At 34.5% G+C, this 20602-nt stretch overlaps 1 protein-coding gene across 4 annotated transcripts in view; it reads left to right on the top strand.

Annotated features, from left to right (window-relative positions):
* Positions 1 to 20602, top strand: part of CSMD3 (CUB and Sushi multiple domains 3) — a 574229-nt gene that overhangs the window by 250186 nt on the left and 303441 nt on the right. For all 4 annotated transcript variants that reach the window (XM_032747038.3, XM_032747036.3, XM_032747040.3 and 1 more), the window contains 2 exons: positions 5180 to 5304; positions 7580 to 7701. In XM_032747038.3, the coding sequence (XP_032602929.2) occupies positions 5180 to 5304; positions 7580 to 7701 (247 nt within the window). The remainder of the gene's footprint in view (positions 1 to 5179; positions 5305 to 7579; positions 7702 to 20602) is intronic.

Here is a 20602-nt window from a genome sequence, read left to right as displayed (position 1 = left end):
TGATTCAGTGTGTATTTTGTCAGCTCTCAAAACACGCTGCTGTAGAAGATGCTCTAGGAAACCTTGCTGATGTTGAGCACTGCTACAATGAGCACTGCTACATCTACCACTGGGCTATGTAGCGAGTCATTTTGTCATAGAAGACAATCAAGTTGATCGACAATAACTTAACTTTGGTAAATTTGTGTATGTACTCTTGATTTCCAGTTCATGCTTTACTAGAGCACATGTTCTTTCCAGAGATCAATGTAGGATTCCTAGTATCTTCTTGTCATTTTAAAAGTTCATGTAATATTAGTTTTTCTACAATCGGTCAGTACATCTCATCAAAGTTTTTAATAGATGATACCCACCTTGTAGAGACTCAGGGAGATATTTCAGCAGCCTTTGGAGAAAGCTGTCTGACCACCTGCCCTTGAGTACAGCTGCCTCCTTTTACCTGTTGTTTCCTAGTATTGGCTGTCCCACTTCTTTACAAATTATGTTGGTACATACAGATACCGAAGAGCACATCTACTGTAGAAATTGATGCAGAAAAGATATCTAGTGCTTCTGCCTTTTCCATATTGGATTTCAGCACCACAAGATTGCTTCATCCATTGACAAATGAACCCACATTGCATATGAACTTGCTTTTGTGACTAATATACCCAAAGAAGCATTTTTGCTTAACAGTGTGCCTTACTAGTTTTAGTTTTAGCTAGGGTCTCATTCAAAAGTCTAATTTAGTCACCCAGGGACTACTAAATTAGTATATCCAGTTCAGAAAGTTCATTAAACATAAATGACCAGAAGAGTACTCCTTATAGAGGACTATAAATGGTTCCTGTATTCTAAAGATTTTCTCTGAGCATTAACTTTTCATCACTTTCAGTGTTAGCATACTGAATTCAATGGACATTTACTGCATCCACAAACAATTTTTTAATGAATATATTCTGATTCTGAAATTTTATAAGATTTTCATTCTATCCTTGAGAATTTAATATTTTTTTGTGATGTATATCTATATTGTATACCACAATGAACAGCTTCATAATTATATCATGCTTCAGTTCTCTTGAGATTTACAATGCAGAAATAGTCTGCTTTTAGAGGGCTTCATCTGGTAAGCAGTTTGGACCAAATGTAAGTCAGGACATCAAACTGTCCTTATTTTTTCACACTATTTTTGGTCATTTGTTCCCACAATCTGTTTTCGGACTACTCTGCCAGTTTTCTCTAAAATAATACCTGCCTACAGTTAAGAGGTTCCCCTAAAACCAGCTTCCACTATTTGATTTTCTCATTCCACAATTTTTAGTTCTTTAACATACCATAAGACTGGGATCAGATCTTTCACATGTCCTCCTCCAGTAGCTCTGGATATGTAATAGATGTCATCAATTTTATCCTATCAAGGTTCTGTCTTTGTCCTATAAGACAATCCTTCTATCATCTGAGATCCTGTCAAAGAAAAAGAAAATAGAAAATAAAAACTTAAAACCATCCTGAAATTGTTGCTATATCACCACACCACACAAACTCTCATCAAACCCTTGGCCTATCATTTATTTAATTTTGTCTTAGAGCTAATAATTATTTCCTGGTAATTTGCATGTCCTTTTTGAATCTTCATCATATTCACCTCATTGGTCTCGTGCACTTGCCAATGGAGGGAAGTGACACTTTACCCTTTTGTACCCAAGTAATCAAACTGTTTTTAGAGAATAATGAACTTCTAACTGAATAATTCTTGCTCACAGATTAAAGGTATTGGAAAAATAATATTGTCATCAGAAACAGGAAGAATGTATTTTTCAATCACTGAGTAGGCCATTCACTCAAGAGTTGGACTCCATGATCCTTGTAGGTGTCTTCCAACCCAGAATATTCTGTGATTCTCTCATACTAGAAAATTTGGAAAGAATTGAAAGAATTTCCATTTTTAAGAGTGGAGTGTATAGCTCGATAACGACAGCAAAATATTAAAAAATGGTAATCTTGACTATTCTTTTAAGTTCCTGAGAGACACATTTTCTTAATATTTTCTTGACAAGTGCTCTATTGTCTTTTTTTAGTTGATCTTCCATAGGAACTAATCTCCTACTCTTCCATTTTCTTTCTTAGACTTGTACTTTATCATCTACTTATCTAATTGCCCTTAGGTCTCACTCACACTCACAGCATATATGTCACAGATTTTGTAAATTATCCAGTCCCACTCTGAGTCCAGTCATATGCTTATAGTCATATGCTATTAAATATCAGTTTAATCTCAAAACTGATTTGGACAAGTAAAGTGGACTTCATAATGTGAATGATATTTATCCTTTTGCAGGTAATAGAAATATACTTGTACGGTCTTTATAATCATTCAGCCCTCTGGGATTTTTTGCCTGTTACAATTTGTTTTTTTTTTTTTTACCAAGAGTTGAATTTTATTTGTAAATGGTGTACTTCCTGCTCAGCATTTCCTCTTTAAATCAGTCCATGGCTATTTAAAGGAAATATATTTCCATGTCATTTTTCTTCAAGTGTTCCTTTTTTTTTCCTAATAATAAAGATGCTCAGATTTTCTCAATATGACTTTCTGAAGCAGATAATTGTGAAAATCTAATCTTGAGAAAGATAGTCTTGTCTTCACAATTGCTACCTTTTGAACTTTCCTAACCATATAGTCCCTGTAGCAGCTGTGCATAATTTTTAAAATTACTTGTAGACAATCTTTATGTTTCACAGTTTTGAAATATCCTCCAACTCTGTGATCTGGTGGGTCTATGATCTATGCCTGGTGGGTCTTTTTTCTCAACTGACTATAAAAGCCTTTTATCCTTACATTGCAAGGGCCTTTACATTATGTTTACCTTTTTTTTTTTTTTCAGTTTTTCACTTTTTCACTTTTATATCTCCTTTCTTGGTGGATTCTGCAGCTATTCTTTATCCCATTCTTTCACAAACATTCTTACTCAAACAGGAATTGTTTTGGAACAGTTTATAGAGCTGTTACCCACTGTTAAATCCTCCTTTTCTGAGATGTCTGTTCAGGTGACTGCATCATGTTTCATGTCCCCATTTTCTTAGTATCTATGTCTCTGTAATGCCCAGGTACTTCCCAGATTTCATCAGCTATTTTGTGCTGACAGTATTCCTTTTCAAATATCTAACAATTCTAACTCCCTTAAATTAATTCTTGTTCTAATAAGTATCAATCTTCTTTAGTAGCTTTTTTCATCATAGATGCATTTGAATAGATTACCTGACAAAAATTATTCTCTGAAATGCGTGCTCAGCCTTTTTATTTTTCTCTCTGCCTTTGTGAATTGAAGAATTGCAGCACTAAAATGGCCATCTATAAGGAAAGAAAAACAGGCCTCATTCTTTGCAAGCCAAACCCTTCAGAGAAAAATTAATTTCAGTATGTCTTTTGGCAAAAAAATGAATGTCATACCTTGTGGGACCAAACTGAGATGTGAAGATTGGGTCAAGCAAAGTGTCAGGTAAATATTGACACTTTGCTTAGAGAGATTTACGAACCATTTTTTTTTTACCAGTATGTAACGTATCAAAGACAGGGAAATGTCATCCATCCAAGGAGGGTCAGATAACTACATGGCTTACAGTGTTTTACAGGAAGGCTGCTATAACCAGCTCTTGGGGGTACTGCACATTTAATCTTAAAATACCCAGAGAACTGCATTCACTGTGTAGCCAAGATCTTTTAAGTCATGTGTATGTATAAAACATTTTCCACTTTGCAGCTGTGACAGACAAGCCTTTAAAAACAGCAAGCTGAAATTATGACGTGTGAAGTACTGACATCAGAGAAAGGCCTGGTGTATTGGCTATTTTCAGCTATAATCAGGATTTGAAACCACAATGATATTTAAAGGAAAAAACTTATCTCAAGAATATACATTTATGTATTGTTTTATTCAACTTTTCCAGACTAAACTCTTCCCTCTTCCCCTCCAGCACCACTCCTCCTCTCAGAAAAAACTAACAAACAACAATAAAAAAACCCCAAACAAAATCAACCACCCAAAAAAAAAACTAAGAAAAAAACCAAAAAACCAAACAGAAACCCAACCCAACAAACAAAAAACCAAACAAGCAACAAAACAAAACAAACAACCAAAAATGTTTTTCTGGACTTACTTCTTCTTTTGTCCTGAACTGTTTCTAGCACCAGATGTCAGCTTCACATGACAAAGCACAAAACCTTGTCAAGCCAGCATTACCACACATTATAACTTAATAAATAATCACAGCTAAACACCTACAAATATGTTTTTAGAACTCTTTTATTTTCTTCTATTAATTTGAGAAACATATGCTGGTTAAATGAGCAAATCCTCATATTCTAGTAACTTTCATTTCTTGTAATTTATCTAGTAGATGTGACATTCAAAATCTTGTTACTAGCAAGAGTAGAGAGACCACTTCTATGACTTCACTGCTAGCTTAATTCAAATTTTAACCTACTAATCAAAATATAAAAGATTGCTATAACTAGTATTTTTACAATAATACAAATTAATGTAGTATACTCTCAATAATATACTACTTTTTAAATATGAGAAATATTATTAATATCTAGCCCTTTTTCTCTGGTATTGTGCTCCCCCTTCCAATGCCCTCCAGCTCTCAAGTCAAAAGCACCAGATTTTCTCAAGCACCAGATTTTCTCAAGAACAATGAAGGGTGGGAGATATTCACGGCATATTATTTATCTCCTGAGGTCTTCACTGGGAGAAATAAAATGTTTACAATGGGAATTTGTCTTCCAGTCTTGCAGTTGACCTTTTGACTTTTCTTCTAGGTGATTCCCTTATATTGCTTTCACAGTCTTTCCTAGCTTCAATTTACATAAATAACTACTTTTAGTTACACAATATCTAGGTTTGTCAAATTTTTACTATATGGGGGTCTGAAGTTAGGTTGGAAAATAGTCAGTTGACCTCCAAATAACTGTTAAAAGAGGTAAACCAGCTCCAGCCAAAGTAGGCCCAGAGAGGGCTGAACATTGTGCACTATCAGGCTAGTACATAGCCTTCAGCCTTTTACTAATGAGAGCAGAAATTTCTGGATTACATATTTGTATTGTTTGTCAAGACCATCATATCTAAAGGAATGGGAACAATGGACTGCTATCTATTTGTTGAAAAATGCTTCTTTTTATGTCATTGTTTGATTTTAGCTTGGGAGCAACAGTACAGTTCTCCTGTGATGAAGATTATGTGCTACAAGGTTCCAAAAGTATCACCTGTCAGAGGATAGCTGAAGTTTTTGCTGCATGGAGTGATCATAGACCTGTGTGTAAAGGTAAACAGAAATTCTTACCCTCACAGTGATTATTCCATATGACATCTATCCATTGTTTGATAGCCAATCCTAATAAATTTTTTGTAAGTACCTGAAATTTTAATCCTAGTGTCCCCACTTTCTTAATAAAAAAGGATTCTCCTATGCGGTTTTGTTTAACATGAACTTTGTATTTCAGTATGCTTGCTTTACTAGACAACTTACATTATAAATTTTGCTTTATAAGGAGCTGACACAAACCTATCACATGTTAATTATTGGAACTTATCAAGATGGATATCAAAATTGCAGTAATTTCATATAAAATCAGTAATTAATGAAGCTTCCTCATTACATATTTTATAAGCAGATGCGAAATTCTTGAATTTATAATAGGTAAGTAGTGGAGAAGTACACCTGGTTTTGACCCTGAGCAAATGGATAAAGGGAAAAAAATTCAGTGAAAGAAGAAAAGCATGAACGAGTTTTGCTGAAAATATTTATTGACCCAATACAACAGCAAGTAGTATGATGCATACCTGAATCAAGGAATGAAAGTATTAATGTGTAGTTACACTCAGATATTAATATATCATTAACATTTTAATGTGCATAAATACACAGAAAATTGTCCTAAAATTTTTTTCTGCATTTCAAACTTAAAGTATTGGAAGCAAGTGTCTGTTAGGAATATTTAAAATCAATATAAATAATAGCCATTATTATGGGGGTCAAAGACATTTCTTTCCACTATAGAATGACATGATTCCTTTGAGACCTTCACTATGAGGCTACACCAAGAAAAGGCAGCAAACAGAGCTCATAACTCTTCTGCAGCACACAGGCATTGGAGCTGTGCTTTACATCCCAACTCTGCCACAAAGGATGGACTCACATAGGCATATGGAGCAGCAAATTGTCTAGAATACTCAGTTTTTCCCCTCCTAACTTACTTCCCACATACAGATACAAGCTGCAAGGAGTTATACTATTTCTTATTAAATATATAGACAAAAATGCTTGGCATTAGTGTCACTCGTGACCCTAACATCTTCAGCTACTGATCCTAAATGAGGAGCCTTCCTCTCACCTCTCTACTCTCTACTTCTTTCTAAGCATCTGGTGTGACTTTGAACACACTCATCACCAGAGTACGGTTTCTCTGACGGTAATGCAAAAATTCTTTCTAGAAGCTAATGTGAGGAAAGGAGCAAGCCTTCATCCAGCTGCAGATGAATCTTCCTGTGTTCAGTATTGATCAAACAAACACGCTTAGTGAAAGTGCAATGCAACTCTGGTATTATTTTACATATCTAAGTCTTTTTTTTTATTCAGTTATGCAAGATGGTCTATCAGGATACAGTGGAAGAAATAGTTCTTTATCTCTTGCAGTTTATGTGGTGTCATAATAATCACTGGAGAAATAGGATAGGCTCATGTATAGTTGATGTTGCTTGTCAGTTTTACACCTTCATACAGGAAAAGTTAACCAGTAGAGCATTCAGCAAAGATCTCAATATCAAGGAAAGAACAATAAAAGAGCTGTTGACTTAAGAGACTAGGAATTAAGTGCCATTTGGCACTAGGAATTAGAAAGTGTCATTTGAAAGCACAAAGGTCACAGTTTATATCTTTGTATTATTTGTGACAGAGATGCAAGCTGTGTAAATAAGAATATAGGTTTTTTAACATGTTTAACCTAACATGCTATTGTAAATAACCATACAGAATTTGATTTGAAAATAAATACCCTTTGTAATCTTTAGAAATAGAAAACACTGTTTTGTGTTAATCTAACTTTTACAAGCTTCCCTTAAACTTTTCAGTGCTTTGGTCATTGATTCAATGGGTCGTACAGGGGTTATAGGAGAAAAAAATGCTGACATGCTATACACCAACACACATGCACAAAAAAACCCCACATATGTACAGCGATAAAGGTGACCCTTTTTTTTCTGCTATTTAGATTTGTCTTTCAAGACATTAGTGAAGGTGGCATAAGTTAGCCCTTGAAAAATTTTAAAAATAACTAAGGCAGTTTCTGTTACTGTAGTTACTGTTTTTCCTCGAAATACTTTCAACTTTTTTTAAGATTATAAGTTTAGACACAAGAGAAGGTTGATTTTATTTTGTCAGAATAATTAAATATGAATGTCTTATTCTCTTGTAAGATGTGGTTCTGGTTTTGTTCAATGGTATTTTAATTCTTCATATCTCGATTAGAGTAAGAGATCATTTTATGAATCTGCTACATGTATTTTCTATGTGAATTAAAAGGTTAACTTTCTTTTTGCAGTCAAAACTTGTGGGTCCAATCTTCAGGGGCCTGGAGGCACTTTCACATCACCCAATTTTCCATTTCAATATGACAGCAATGCTCAATGTGTGTGGGTCATCACAGCTATCAATACTAATAAGGTAAGTTTAATATTCTGACTTTTCTTTAAAAACCATACAAAACAAAACAGCCCCTCCCCCCACCTCCACCCCCTCAGCCCTAAACTAAACAAACAAAAGCACACATAGACCATAACATTTTTCATTATTATAATTTATTTTTACAGTCCAGGTTTTGTACTAGGTGCATTTCAGATATTTTAAAGAAATGTCTGAGACCAGATGAGTATGGACAGATGTTAAAACCTCTTGTTTCCCCTAAAATTGTTTTAGTTTTTGTATGCAAAGTAGATGCCCGCATGTTTTTTATGTCATTCTCTAACTTAATTCCCAGAAGCAACTATTCAATGGTATGAGGCAATTTCACAGGCCCACTAGTATTGTGTTATAAGCAGAAGAGCTACTTTGCGTATGTTTATAGCATATTTGGCCTTCAACTGTATGAGAAATAACTGAAGTTCTTGAATTCACTTTCCCTTTGTGAGGAACTGTTCTGAAGACATTTATTCTATTGTCTGAACCACTGTATTAAAATCCCATGCGCTTCATACCTACGCTTTAAAGCAAAAGTACTGAGAATTCTGATAATGTCAGATGAGTCAAAGTGGAGCAATTAAGCTAAGATATGACACCAGTTGTCTTTAATTTCAAGAACTAAACACCTGGAAGCAATGGCTATATTCTATTTCCAGGTGTATAATTTTGTGTGAGCTGAGAGTAATGGACTTGTTTAGCTGTAATAAAACATGAATTAGATGTGCAGCTCAGAAATGTTTTATAAAAGACTATCATCATTTGTGCTTGCTGGTACAGGGATATATTTTACCTCTAAATTTTGTTTTATATTGCCATCTGTACCACACTTCATTAACTGATCAGACAGGCCTATAAGGCTCACTCCTTTGCACCTGAATTCATCAGAGGACTCAGTGAAAATCTGACTCTTTTCAAAATTTTAAAAACCATTTAGCTACACTGGTGTATTTTTCACTCTAATTTTACAAAGTCCTGTGTGGAAGCCATCCTTATGTTCCATTTTGGGACAAAGAAAAGGGATATTTATACAACTGATTAGAATTTGATAATGAAAATTATAAATTTGTTTGGGGAGAAGGTCATTTGTTTGTTTGATCCTTGTTCCAAGGACTGCTAATCAAATCTATCCAACTTATAGGTCGTAAAAAATGTGTAAAGAGTCCTTGAAAAATTATTCAGTCTCTGTTCCACAGGTGGGCAAAAAGTTCAAAAGTAATATTTAACATTTCTCATCCCAAAGAATTTTCATATTTTTATTTCTTTAATTAAAAACTATTTGTGAGCAAGATGAAATCTGTATACACATCTAGAATTTCTGAAAGTTTTGTCAAATGTGCCAGCCAAGTATTTCTTACTTGAGGAAATGAAACATAGCTACCACACTTTGTACAAGTTCTCTAAATGGCCTGAAACTCTCCAGTGAGCAGTTGAATGAACTTAAGGCCTGTAAGGCCATATTTTGCATAAAATTATTTCCTTTCTTAAATGCACCAAGGGAATGTCTACATTAACAAACGAAAAAGCCAAATAAGATTTTAGACATTCTACCATTGGCAGAAGCAAACCCTTGAGCTCATAAACTAGTACACATCTACTGGCAAGTCACAAGTGACTGCAGGTTTAAGATATCAATGACTTGGAGATTGTTAAGGATGATTACACTCCACTGGTGGTATTCAAATCTTAATGCTGCCTTCCTTCTCCCTCCCTTCCAATTCATGAGACAGTGACACAGTGTTAACTTAAAACCTCAGAACTTTGTTTTTACCAAAATTATTTTCATGGGAATATTAAAAAACATTATTCCTCAGTCTTATTTTCCTTTTTAATTTCCACTTTCTGCATTTATAGAACTGCAGAAAATTAACTGAACAAATGCTTTGTCTCTGGTTGTCAGCATGGTTGACAGAGTCACAGAATGATTGAGGTTGGAATGGACCTCTGGAAATCTTATAGTTGAAGTCCACTGCTCAAGCAGGGCTGCCTAGAGGAAGCTGCCCAGACTTGAATATCTCAGAAGATGGTGACCCCAAAACCTCTCTGGGCAATCAGAGCTAGTGCTCACTCACCCCCACAGGGAAAAACTGCTTCCTGATGCTCAGAAAGAACCTCCTGTGTGCCCATTGCCTCCAGTCCTGTCACTGGTCACCACTGGAAAGAGATTGGTTTAGTCTTCTTTACATCTTCCCATCAGGAGTTTATAGATATTGAGATTCAGTGATCCTCTTCTTTAGGGTAAGAAAGCTCATCTGTCTCAACCTTATATGAAAGAAATTCCAATCCCTTAATCTTTTTAGTGCCCCTTCACTGCACTCTCTCTAGTAGCTTCCTATTCTGCTTGTACTGGGCAGGTGCAGTTGTTTTCCTTTCTCTCAAAACACTTGAAAGAACAAGTTATTCCACATATAAAAAATCCAATTCTAATGAAAATAAAATTGGCCCTCTCTTTAGGCAGAGATCATGCCTGCTATATAATTCAAATAAAATGTGCTTAAGTGTTACACTACACTGATTTTTTTTTTCCTCAAACTGTAAATAATGCAGAATAGCATATGACCTTATAAAAACTATCCTAGTACCTGAATGATAACATCATATAAGAATGCACAGAGTTTTAATATTTGGGGATGAATCAGAATTCTTAGGTTTAACTTCTGTTGGCTCAGTAAAATATTTGTGTATGCATGCTTCAGTTTGATTTGATTTGTACATGTGTTTTGATTTTATTTACAAAGCAGAGTATCAGTAGCAGGGATGGCTGTAGGAGTAACTTTTCTAGGAAGAGATCAGAAGTTGCCCACATATCAGACTGAGACAGTTCTAGCTAACTACAAGACAGATCCACTACAGGACACAACTGAGCAAATCAGACAAGCTGGTGACGTCTCTGTGATAACTTATTTGAGTAAGGGCAAAAAAAGCTGTACAACAGCAGCTGAAGGACATGAATGAGAATATGCAAGAGAAATAGCCTCACAGACACTATGGGCAGAGCAGAAGGAGTGGAAGAAGGTGCTCGGTGTACTGGATCAGGGATTCCCCTGGAGCCTCTGTAGAGTGCTATTGATGCAGGTTGTCCCCTGCAGCTCATAGAGGTCTATGCTGGTGTGATCCACCTGTGGTGTGTGAAGGACCTGTGCCTGAAGGAGGCTGTGACCCCGTGGAGAGCCCAGGGGGGAGCAGGTTTCTGGCAGGACCTGTGACCCCTTGGGAGGAGCATACTGAAACAGATTTTGAAGAACTGTAGCCTTGTAGGAGGGACTCATATCGGAGAAAGGTGTGAAGAACTATTTCTTGTGGGAGGACTCTAACTCTGGAGCAGGAAAGAGCTTGAGGAGGAAGGAACAGCACAGATGAAGTGTTACAAACTGCCTGCAGCCCCCATTTCATGTTCCCCTTTGCCACTTTGGGAGAGAGGAGTGGGCAGAAGAGTCAGGAACAAAAAAAGTGAATTTGAGCCCATAAAGAAAGGGGTTGAGATGATGGTGGGTTTTGTTTTTTATTATTTATCACTTTCTTACTCTATTTTTGTCAGTAAATAGAACTAATTTTATTTAGATTGAATTTTTTTTACCCATGGCACTAATTAGTGAGCAATCTCCCTGTCCCTGTTTTGACCCACGGGCTTTTTCATTCAGTTTTCTAATTCTGTGCTGCTGAGGTGTAGTGATGGAGTGACTTGGTGAGCATCTGACAGCTAGCCAAAGTTAAATTAGAGCATCTTGCATAATTATCTGTCTTCTCAAATATTTAAATACTCTGAAGATATAGTGTGAAAACAATAATTAAGAACAGGTCACATTTAAAATTAAATATGAACACTAAGATAAAGCCATAACAAGGAATACCTGTTTGTTAATGGCACATTATTATTATATCAGCAATAAGAATGCAAAGAAGTAATGTTAGGTTAAGCAAGTAATTTTATTTCAAAGTATAAGTTGGACACTGTTTCTGAACATCTGTAATATACCACTGAAATTACTGTACTCTGAGTTATATTCATCATGGGCAGATTGTAGTGCTAGGAGCTACGTTATAATAACTTCTATATTACCCAGAAAATACTGTTCTTTGTTTGCATGGTATTGGTTGGACTAATTATAGTTCTTTCATATTGCAATGAAATGCAGATATACAGGAATTATAAAGTTTTTAAACTAAGGAAAGGTTTACAATGATACACAGGAATTATGGAGTTATTAAAGTAAGGAAAAGTTTACAATGTTATCTGGATCAATATTCAGATATGTTTATAGTTTTCAGAAAATGTGTCTAGCACTGATTAGAAGAACATTAACTTGTTGAGGTTAAAAGAGATCTTTTCACAAGTTAGAATATTGGTATATTGAGGAAGTTGCATGTATAAAATCTTTGCTTATATAATCAGTGCTTTAATATGTTTAGTTTTGATTCATGCTAATGTTGACTTACTGTTCTGAACACAATATTGCTGGCCTTGTATGACTGCTAAAAGGCATACTAATTGGGAGAAACAGTGGACAAAACAAGTATTAAACCATGTTATGAAGTACAATAAGAGTGAAGAATTTTTATCATAATTGTAGTGAAGGGTCCAGGGATGGATTTTTTGTAATTTGCCCTTTTGTTTTGTGTTGTGAAAATTTTTGGATTTGATGTAGGAAACTTTTTTTCTTCTATTTAGTTTAGTTGGGTGTTTTTGTTTTTTTTGGGTTTTTTTTTTTTTTTGGTTTGTTTTTTTTTTTTTGTTCTGAGTGAAGATTCTGTGTTGAATGTGGATTTTAATGATGGTTTATGCCTTGAACTCAAAAGCCTCATTGATGCATAAATGAAGATTTTTCATTAAGAGTTTTTTATAATGACTGCAACAAATAATGTGATGGTATTCATTGTATAATGACAATATTTACAATATTTTACACCACAGCTGTAAGAACCACTATGACTCCGTGATCCTAGTATTTCAGAGCTGCTACTTGTTGCATCATTTGCAACAAAATATCTCAAGAACTGGGAATCATTTCAGGGAGATCTCGATAGATGAAGGAACCTTAAAGGCTCTTTAACTCTAGTGTAAATGGCTTTATACAGGACTGAATCTAGCTAATTTTCTCCCAAACTGATTTCAGAAATAAGTTTGATAACAGCTCCATATAGTTGAATGAAATGTTTTCCCAGTCAGTTATCTGCCTCCTTCACTTTGTACTGCATTACAGTTGGTCTCTTGCCTCAGACAGTTAATTAGATAAACTGTTCATGCCCAAGCCTTGTTGACAGTGGAGTAGGGCCATAACTAAAAACCTCAAACATGGCCAGAGATGACAGTGAGATGATTACTATTGGAAAGTAGAATAAAAATTGTTTGTGAAAGGAAAGCCATAAAAAAAATCCTCATTGATGAAGGTGCACTGACACATCTGATGTTACCATTGAGATCCCCATATTTTAATAGTTCTTGTGCATGTTTTTTGCATTCTTATTCTTATATTATGATCCTGTTCTCTGGAGCTGATCTGTTTAAGACAAAACAACTAATTTTTCAATAATTAATGTTATGATTAAAATATTTATGATGTACAAAGCTCTGAAAAATGATTCAGTGGAGAAAGAAATATTGGCAATTGATACATAACTTTGCAACAGTGAAATATCTATGGCTGCCTGTATGGTATCATACCAATATATTCTTTAAACCTTCTAGATGCCTTGTACTCTGCTTGGTTGCCGTCTTATGAGGGAAGGTTGAAGGACTACATTAAATTTAATGCCAGGCTAAAATACCAGTGAAATCTGAATTAGGGCTAAAGTTAACCAGAGTTCAAGTCTTATGGATTATACTTGCTAATTTTTTTTCCTAATCCAGAGTGACAGAAACAATGTGGAAAAGTCAGTGCTAGAATGGCAGACTTTCTGACAGATCTCAACCACATTCACACCACATGCATCACCAAGCATCAAGAAAAATAAGCAAAAGGGTTCCTTTAAAAAAAAAATCAAGGTTTTTGTTTGTTTGTTTGTTTGTTTGTTTGTTTTAGAATTGTAAGAAGAAATTTAATATGGTGAGCTGACTGCTAAATTTAGATGGATCAGAAAACTAGGTCCTGGTTCTGTTAATTTTATGTGACAGGCATTTTTTTAAAAAAGCCAGTTACCTGTATGTTATCTTTTGTCATCACCACATTCTATCTTGAATGTATTTCAATCATAAAAGTCACCTTACTGCTTATATAAATACATTCTTTAAATGAATTCTTTAGAATATAGGTTCTTGAAACTTTGAGAATGTTCACATTCTCATCCTTTTATCTACTGAATTTTAAAATAATTTTGAAATTAAAAATGACACATGCTTGAGAGGTGCTTTTGATTCTGGCTTTAGGGTTTTTTTAAATTATTATATTTGCTAAGGTTTTTTTTTTTTAGTTTCTGGGGGTGTTTTGTTTTTCATTTGTTTTGTTGGGTTTTTATATGGATGTCAATTGTCTGTTAGGAAATGCATAATCTGAATGTTGTTGAAATGGCTGAGCTTACTGAAAAATTTATAACATCTCTTTCAAATTGCTGTAGTCCTTTGTTGAAATAATTCAAAATATCTGGGAAACTCCTCACATGATATTTTCTGCAAGTCTGGAGAATCATACTGAGGGAATATGTTGCAATTATTCCTGAAATAATATTAAATATGGCTGTAATTTAATCACTTTGTATTCAAATAGTTTTTTTTGCAAATATGTTTTTACATTCAATTCTTCCCTTCCTCTTTCCCCATTTCATTAAGATGACGTTTTCTTCCTGCAAAAAAATCTTTCAATATCTGAGTTTTTGCTTTTAGACCAAGACAAAAATAAGCAAAAAAATATTCAGCAAAGTGTAGAATATTTGTGCTTCATTTTTTACAGCTGTGTTATTTTGGTAACCATGTCAAAACTGTCAGTGGAACATTTCCTAAGCTTGCGGTTAAGCCTAAACCCAGTTGCCATCCATACTTAATCAGGTTAACAGCAAAAATCTGAAGCAGGCAGGGTTCTTCAGCATGAATACAAAGACCCATTTAATGAAGTTTCTTTTGCTCAGGTCTGTTGGAACAAAGCACACTGCACCTCTTTATTTTTGCAAGCAAATGCCTCAAACTTGGCTTTCCTAAGCCTAGTGTGAAGCTGTACTATGGGTGTTAAAGTCAGTGAAATAATTTAAAAGAAGTTTGGGTATACATGTCACACTATGACACAGAATAACTCACAGAAGCAGGCTAAATGTAAAAGGAAAGAAAAAGAACCCAAAAAAGCAAAGTTTATTTTCTGACTCCACTACATATACAATAGCAAAAGTGACAGTGGATTGGATGGTGAAACTGCCACCTCTCCAACCACACTGGTCAAACCAACAGTCCAATTTCTCCACCCACAAAGAAGAATGCTAAACAACCATTGTTTATATGAACAGTGTGAGAAAATTCAGTAAAAATATGTAAATATCAGAAGGCATAAGAAACTTTTAGAAGAACTTTAAAACTCTCAAAAGGACTGGGTGACATATACATAAACTCACTCTAAACTTATATTTTACCCATAATTATGTTCTTCATCCATTCAGATTAAAAATGCTGCTCTTTTATTTATCAATATTAGATAACACATCTTTATCTTATATGAAACCAGAAAGTGTAAATATATTTTGATTCTGTTCAGAACATAATAAATTTCTCTGTAGTGTTGGCCACAATGTTCTTCCATATTGTTCATGTACATTTTGATCCAGTTAAAATGTCTGAGTCCCATACCTACTACAGTTAAAAAATCTTAGAAATATATGTGGTCAGAGGGGAGATTCTCTCAGCAGAATAAGAGCACAGTAGGGAATACACCTAATCCTTTGACAGGAAGCTAACAGGTTTGGCTGTGAGGGAACAGACTAAGTTGATAAGTAAGAGAATTTGGAGTCAGGAAGTATGTGCATTTGTAGAGGGATAAATGACTTGTCATTCCATCCTGAAATTTTCCTATAGATCTTTATTATGAAAGGAGGAGAGGTTCATTATCTTAATTTTTTTTTTTCCTGCCATGTCTTTGGCTATAGGAGTGATTTTTCACACTCTGAAAATGTGAGTGACCATATGGAATGGGTGAGATTGTGCTTATTGTACTAGCTACAACAAAAGCAATTATTTCTCTTTGAGCCACTATCAATATTAGATTCTAGCTGTTGCTTGTATGTACTATACCTGGAGCTATTAACTCCCCTTTTTGATAAAATTTTATGTAAAATTAAATGTCAAATTTGAATTTTAGTTCTGTTTGACTTTCTATAAGTTCCTAAATTGGGTCTCAGTTACGTCTCCCACCAATTCTAAATGCAAACATTTTTCTTACTTTACCTTATCATAAATATCCACACCCAAGGTAAAATTTTTAAAAAGATATATGTATATGAATAAGAGACTTAGATAGCAAATTTCCAGTGCTTGCACTGTGAGCATTTTTTTTTGTTTGATGAATCTTTGGCACAGAACTTGTCTCTTTTCTCCATGGTTGAGTTCACTTGGTTGCTCTTGTGAGTGCTCCTTACAGGAAATTGTTCTGCTCAATATATACATTTTTTGTGATATTAGACTGGGAAACAGAGCTGATAGTAGTTTGGTTGTTTCTCTGTTTTCTGTGAAGGGAAACAAAGGCTTGTGGTACCATTCTATGGTGTGCTAATCTTGGCTGCCAGATGCCTGCCAGGCTGATCTGTAATGCTCCCTCCTCAACAGAATAGGGGCAGAAAATATGAAGAAAAAGCTCACAGATGAAGATAAGAACAGGGAGATTACTTACCAGTTACTCTCATATGCAAAGCAGAATCAGCTTGGAGAAATTAATAAAATTAACTGCCAATTAAATCAGCATAGAATAGTTAAAATGAGAAAAAAAAAATCTAAATCAACACCTTCCCCTCACCATATGCTATCTCTGCTCCCAAAATCTTACCTTGTAAAACCAATACACATTTGGAGTGGAACCTGAAGGCTTGCACTGAGACTTAAGTCACAGTATGATTCCCATGTTTCCGTCACTTTCAGGATGTGTGGCTGCCCATCAGGTTAGGCTGGCATCAGTTAGTGACCTCTGTGCTTTCTCTTGGAACAGATGGCTCACCCTCTGTGAGATTAAAAAGTGCAGATTTCTATGCTGGGTGCAAGAATATCCTTCTGAGTAACCGCTGAAAGGAAAAACCAAAGCAGGGGCAAGTTAATTTAAAGTCCTCAAGCCCTTCCTATGATTGCAATAATTTTCCTATTTGATAATAATGATTTTTTTCTTTTTGTGAACTCTGACACTGAGCTTAGTTTTGTGAGGGAAAAATGAGTGTGATTTTTTCATTGTGGTTTTATAAATTTATTTTTTTTACTATCTCTTTATAATCATCCTGGCTAGTCATATTTCCTTTCAGGCTGTCTAGAACATCTTAATCTCCATATCTGTGAAAGTAAAAAACAGAAACAAAACCAAAACCATCAACAAAACAAAAAAACAAACCCAAAACAAAAACAAAAACAACCTGGCCCCTACTATGTATTGGTGTGTGGGGTAGTTCCTGCCCAGAGACTTGACTTTGCACTTTTTTTTGTTGAACTTTGTGAGGTTCTTAATGCTCTATTTTTCCAGCCTGTTGATGTCCTTCTTCATGGCAGCATGACCCTTGGGCCTATTCACTGCTCATCCCACTGTTGTGGCAAAGCTGCTGAAAGTGCATCACCTAGATAACTTAAAAAGATGCTAAAGAAGGCTTGTCTCAATATTGACCCCTGAGATAGAGCATGAGTTATTGGCACCTAACAAAACTTTGTGTCACTCATAGCCATCCTCTCAGCCCAGAATTTCATTCTGTTTTCAATCCACCTTGCTGTCTGCTGAGCCCACACATCAACAGCTTGCCTGTTAATATCGTGACAATGCCAAAGGCCTACCTGAAGCCTAGGTGGAAAATATTCATTGCTTTTCTTTTCGGTCATCAGGCGAGTCATTTAATTATAGAAATCTATCAAAGTTTGTCAAGCATGACTTCCCCTTGGTAAAGCCATGCTGACTACTCCTGATGATTTTCTTGTACTGAATTTTCCAGGATTAGCCTGTCCATGGTAGCAGTAATATTAAATAAAATTATACCTAATATAAATAATTTAAATAAAATTATAGCTAAGTCTTATAATAAATGGTTGATTCAAGATATTTTCCTTCTGAAACTATTTTTCTATAATGAAATGTATGATAACACAATTATTTTGATGGAGGGACCTGTGATTCTATGGAAAATTATGGTGATGAAGCCGATCAATCAGACAGTGACTTGCACCTTAGCTTGGCTTAGCTTAGCTTGTAGTGGCTTTCCTTAGCTTGTGCTATCAGACATAAATGCCCATTATTTACTTACTGGGAAGTATTCAGACATCCTCAGCATAAAAGCAATTAACCATCCTGAGGGCAGATGAGGAAACTCGGATAAATACCGGATGTGTTTTCTTCTCCTTGTCTAATTTCATTTCTACAAGTGACAAAGGCAGCCAGACATCATTAGGAGTCTCTAGGTAGCTTTTTTCTTGCTAGAGTAACAGTGAAAAATTGAGAAAATAGTTATCTTGTGAATATTTTTCAGTGAGGTGGAATTCTTATGTGTTGTTCTTATAATATGTAACTGCAAAAGAAAAAATTAAGATATGTTACACAACACTCTTAGATACATCACATTCTTGGACAGATTTTTATTTAATATTTATTCCTTAATATTATCTAATATATAGCTCATTTAAGCTATATCTTAGCTTAATACTTAATTACATTTGTAAGGAGAAAAGATTCATTACATCTACAGAAATGCCATCATTATTTTACTGTTAGAATGTCCTATTTTATGGAGTGAAAATGTTACTATACATCTGAAAATATTTTTAGAGTTATATTTGCATTGGAAGACTCAGGATAACAGATGAAGAAGTACATGAAATTTTGTATCTTTACCCTTCCCCTTCAGAAGCCTCTCTGAGGAACATATACTTGCCGCTGTTACACACCATTCTGCTTTGGATGGTTTGAAATTTTTAAAAGTTGAGTACTTCACCTGGAACACTACCTTCCTTGTAAAACCTGCAGGGAGGTAATTTCATCAGGAACTAGATACACATTGAACAACTGTCTGGAAAATCTGTTTTCTGGAACACATCCTTCTGAGCATGCTCTCTCTGAAAAGCTGTAGGAAGTTCTCAAAGAAGTCATTAACTAAAAGCTTCAATAAAACCTTTTCTCATTTTACTTCTGAGCTGGTGTTTTGCCCAAGGAGTGAGTTCTGAGGATATATTTCAAGGCACCGAAAGAAGGTGAACCTATAGAAATGTTTTAGAAATTTGATCTCTGCTCCCAGTGATTCCTTTGAAAAGTTTCTTACAAAATAATTGGAAACCAAAGTACATATTTACAATTTTCAGTAAATTATTTTTCAAATAGTACTTTTTTTTTTCCCCTCTAGAGACTGGATAATGCTTATTAGTTTTACTGACTCTTATTACTATTTCTGTCTAGATTTATAACTTCCATATAAATCAGGCATTCTAACTTGTTCATTGTTTTTGGGTTTATAAATAGCAAGAGCAGCCCAGAATGTAGAGAGACTTTTGCTTTCTGTTTAGCTATTTCTTAATTTTTTTTTTTTTTAGGTAATAGTGCACAGGCCAGCATATTTTATTTTGAATTAAAAAAAAAAAAAACAGGTACAGTTTTTTTATAAAGTGTGTATATGGAGGAAGAGAAAATACAAAATTCCTTTTTTCTCATAGTAGTATATAGGGATGTATTTAATAATATCCACTGGAACACTGGAACAAAATTCAAGATATTATTAGCCTATATCAGAACAATTGTTGCAGTCTGACACCTGCTGAATTTATCACAAATGCTATTATAATGGCACAAAACTTTTTGTTGAGTATCTCTAAAAAAATAGAAGATGGTTATTAATATATTGCTTAATTTTAAGATATTCTTCGCAGTTCTGAATCCATACAGATGCATATCTGATATCATTAGTTGACTCATTATGTGTGAAATTATAGCTCAAGACTGGTGGCAAACTGTCTGAGATAGAATCTTTGAAATTTTCTTCTTCTACCTTCCAGAACCAACTTCTGGTGGTTCTGGAATCTTATAGCTCAGACATATCATTGATGAATATTTTTGTTCATAATATCATTCCCTGATGTTATACCTTATTATTTGAAAATATTTTGTGGTCCATCATTTTTTTCTATTCAGCTTTAAAAGAGACTGTGGGACAGTGGATAAATGCAATAAATATATAAATATATTATAGCATGATCAATGTTTGTATACATCAATAAAACCCATGGATCTTATTTCATTTATATTAATGCTTTCATCTTACTCTGGGAAACTGGAAAAATAGACATTACTGGAATGTATAAATCAAGAAAAATACTTGTCCCAGCACTTCTGATTGCTATGCATCTACTAACCATATCAATAGCACACTTTAGTAATGCTAGTCTGATTTAAAAATATGTAGACTAAAGCAATAAATCATCACAGTTTTCCCTGAAGTGCTTATTCTTATAAGCAACAGATAAAAAACGTATAATAACTCTAAGGTTTTACTCTAAGAATGAAGCGATTCAAGGATACTGCCTGATTTTGGTTTGCCATTTATAGATTTTTCAGAAAAATTAAGAAAGATGCTTTTAGATAACTGGTAAAAGCAGACTCTTTGGAAAGGTTATTAAAAAGTTTTTAATTATTTACTCATCAAAATTTCAGTTTTTGTTTTGAAAGGTTACATCACAATCAACTTTAAATGCTGAGATCATCAAAAAAACCTTTCAGTATTCTAAAGGGAATAATCCATATTATGAGCACTG

Source organism: Taeniopygia guttata, chromosome 2 (genome assembly GCF_048771995.1).
Source record: "Taeniopygia guttata chromosome 2, bTaeGut7.mat, whole genome shotgun sequence".
Classification (NCBI taxonomy): Eukaryota; Metazoa; Chordata; class Aves; order Passeriformes; family Estrildidae; genus Taeniopygia; species Taeniopygia guttata.
This window is presented reverse-complemented; position numbering and strand designations above follow the sequence as displayed.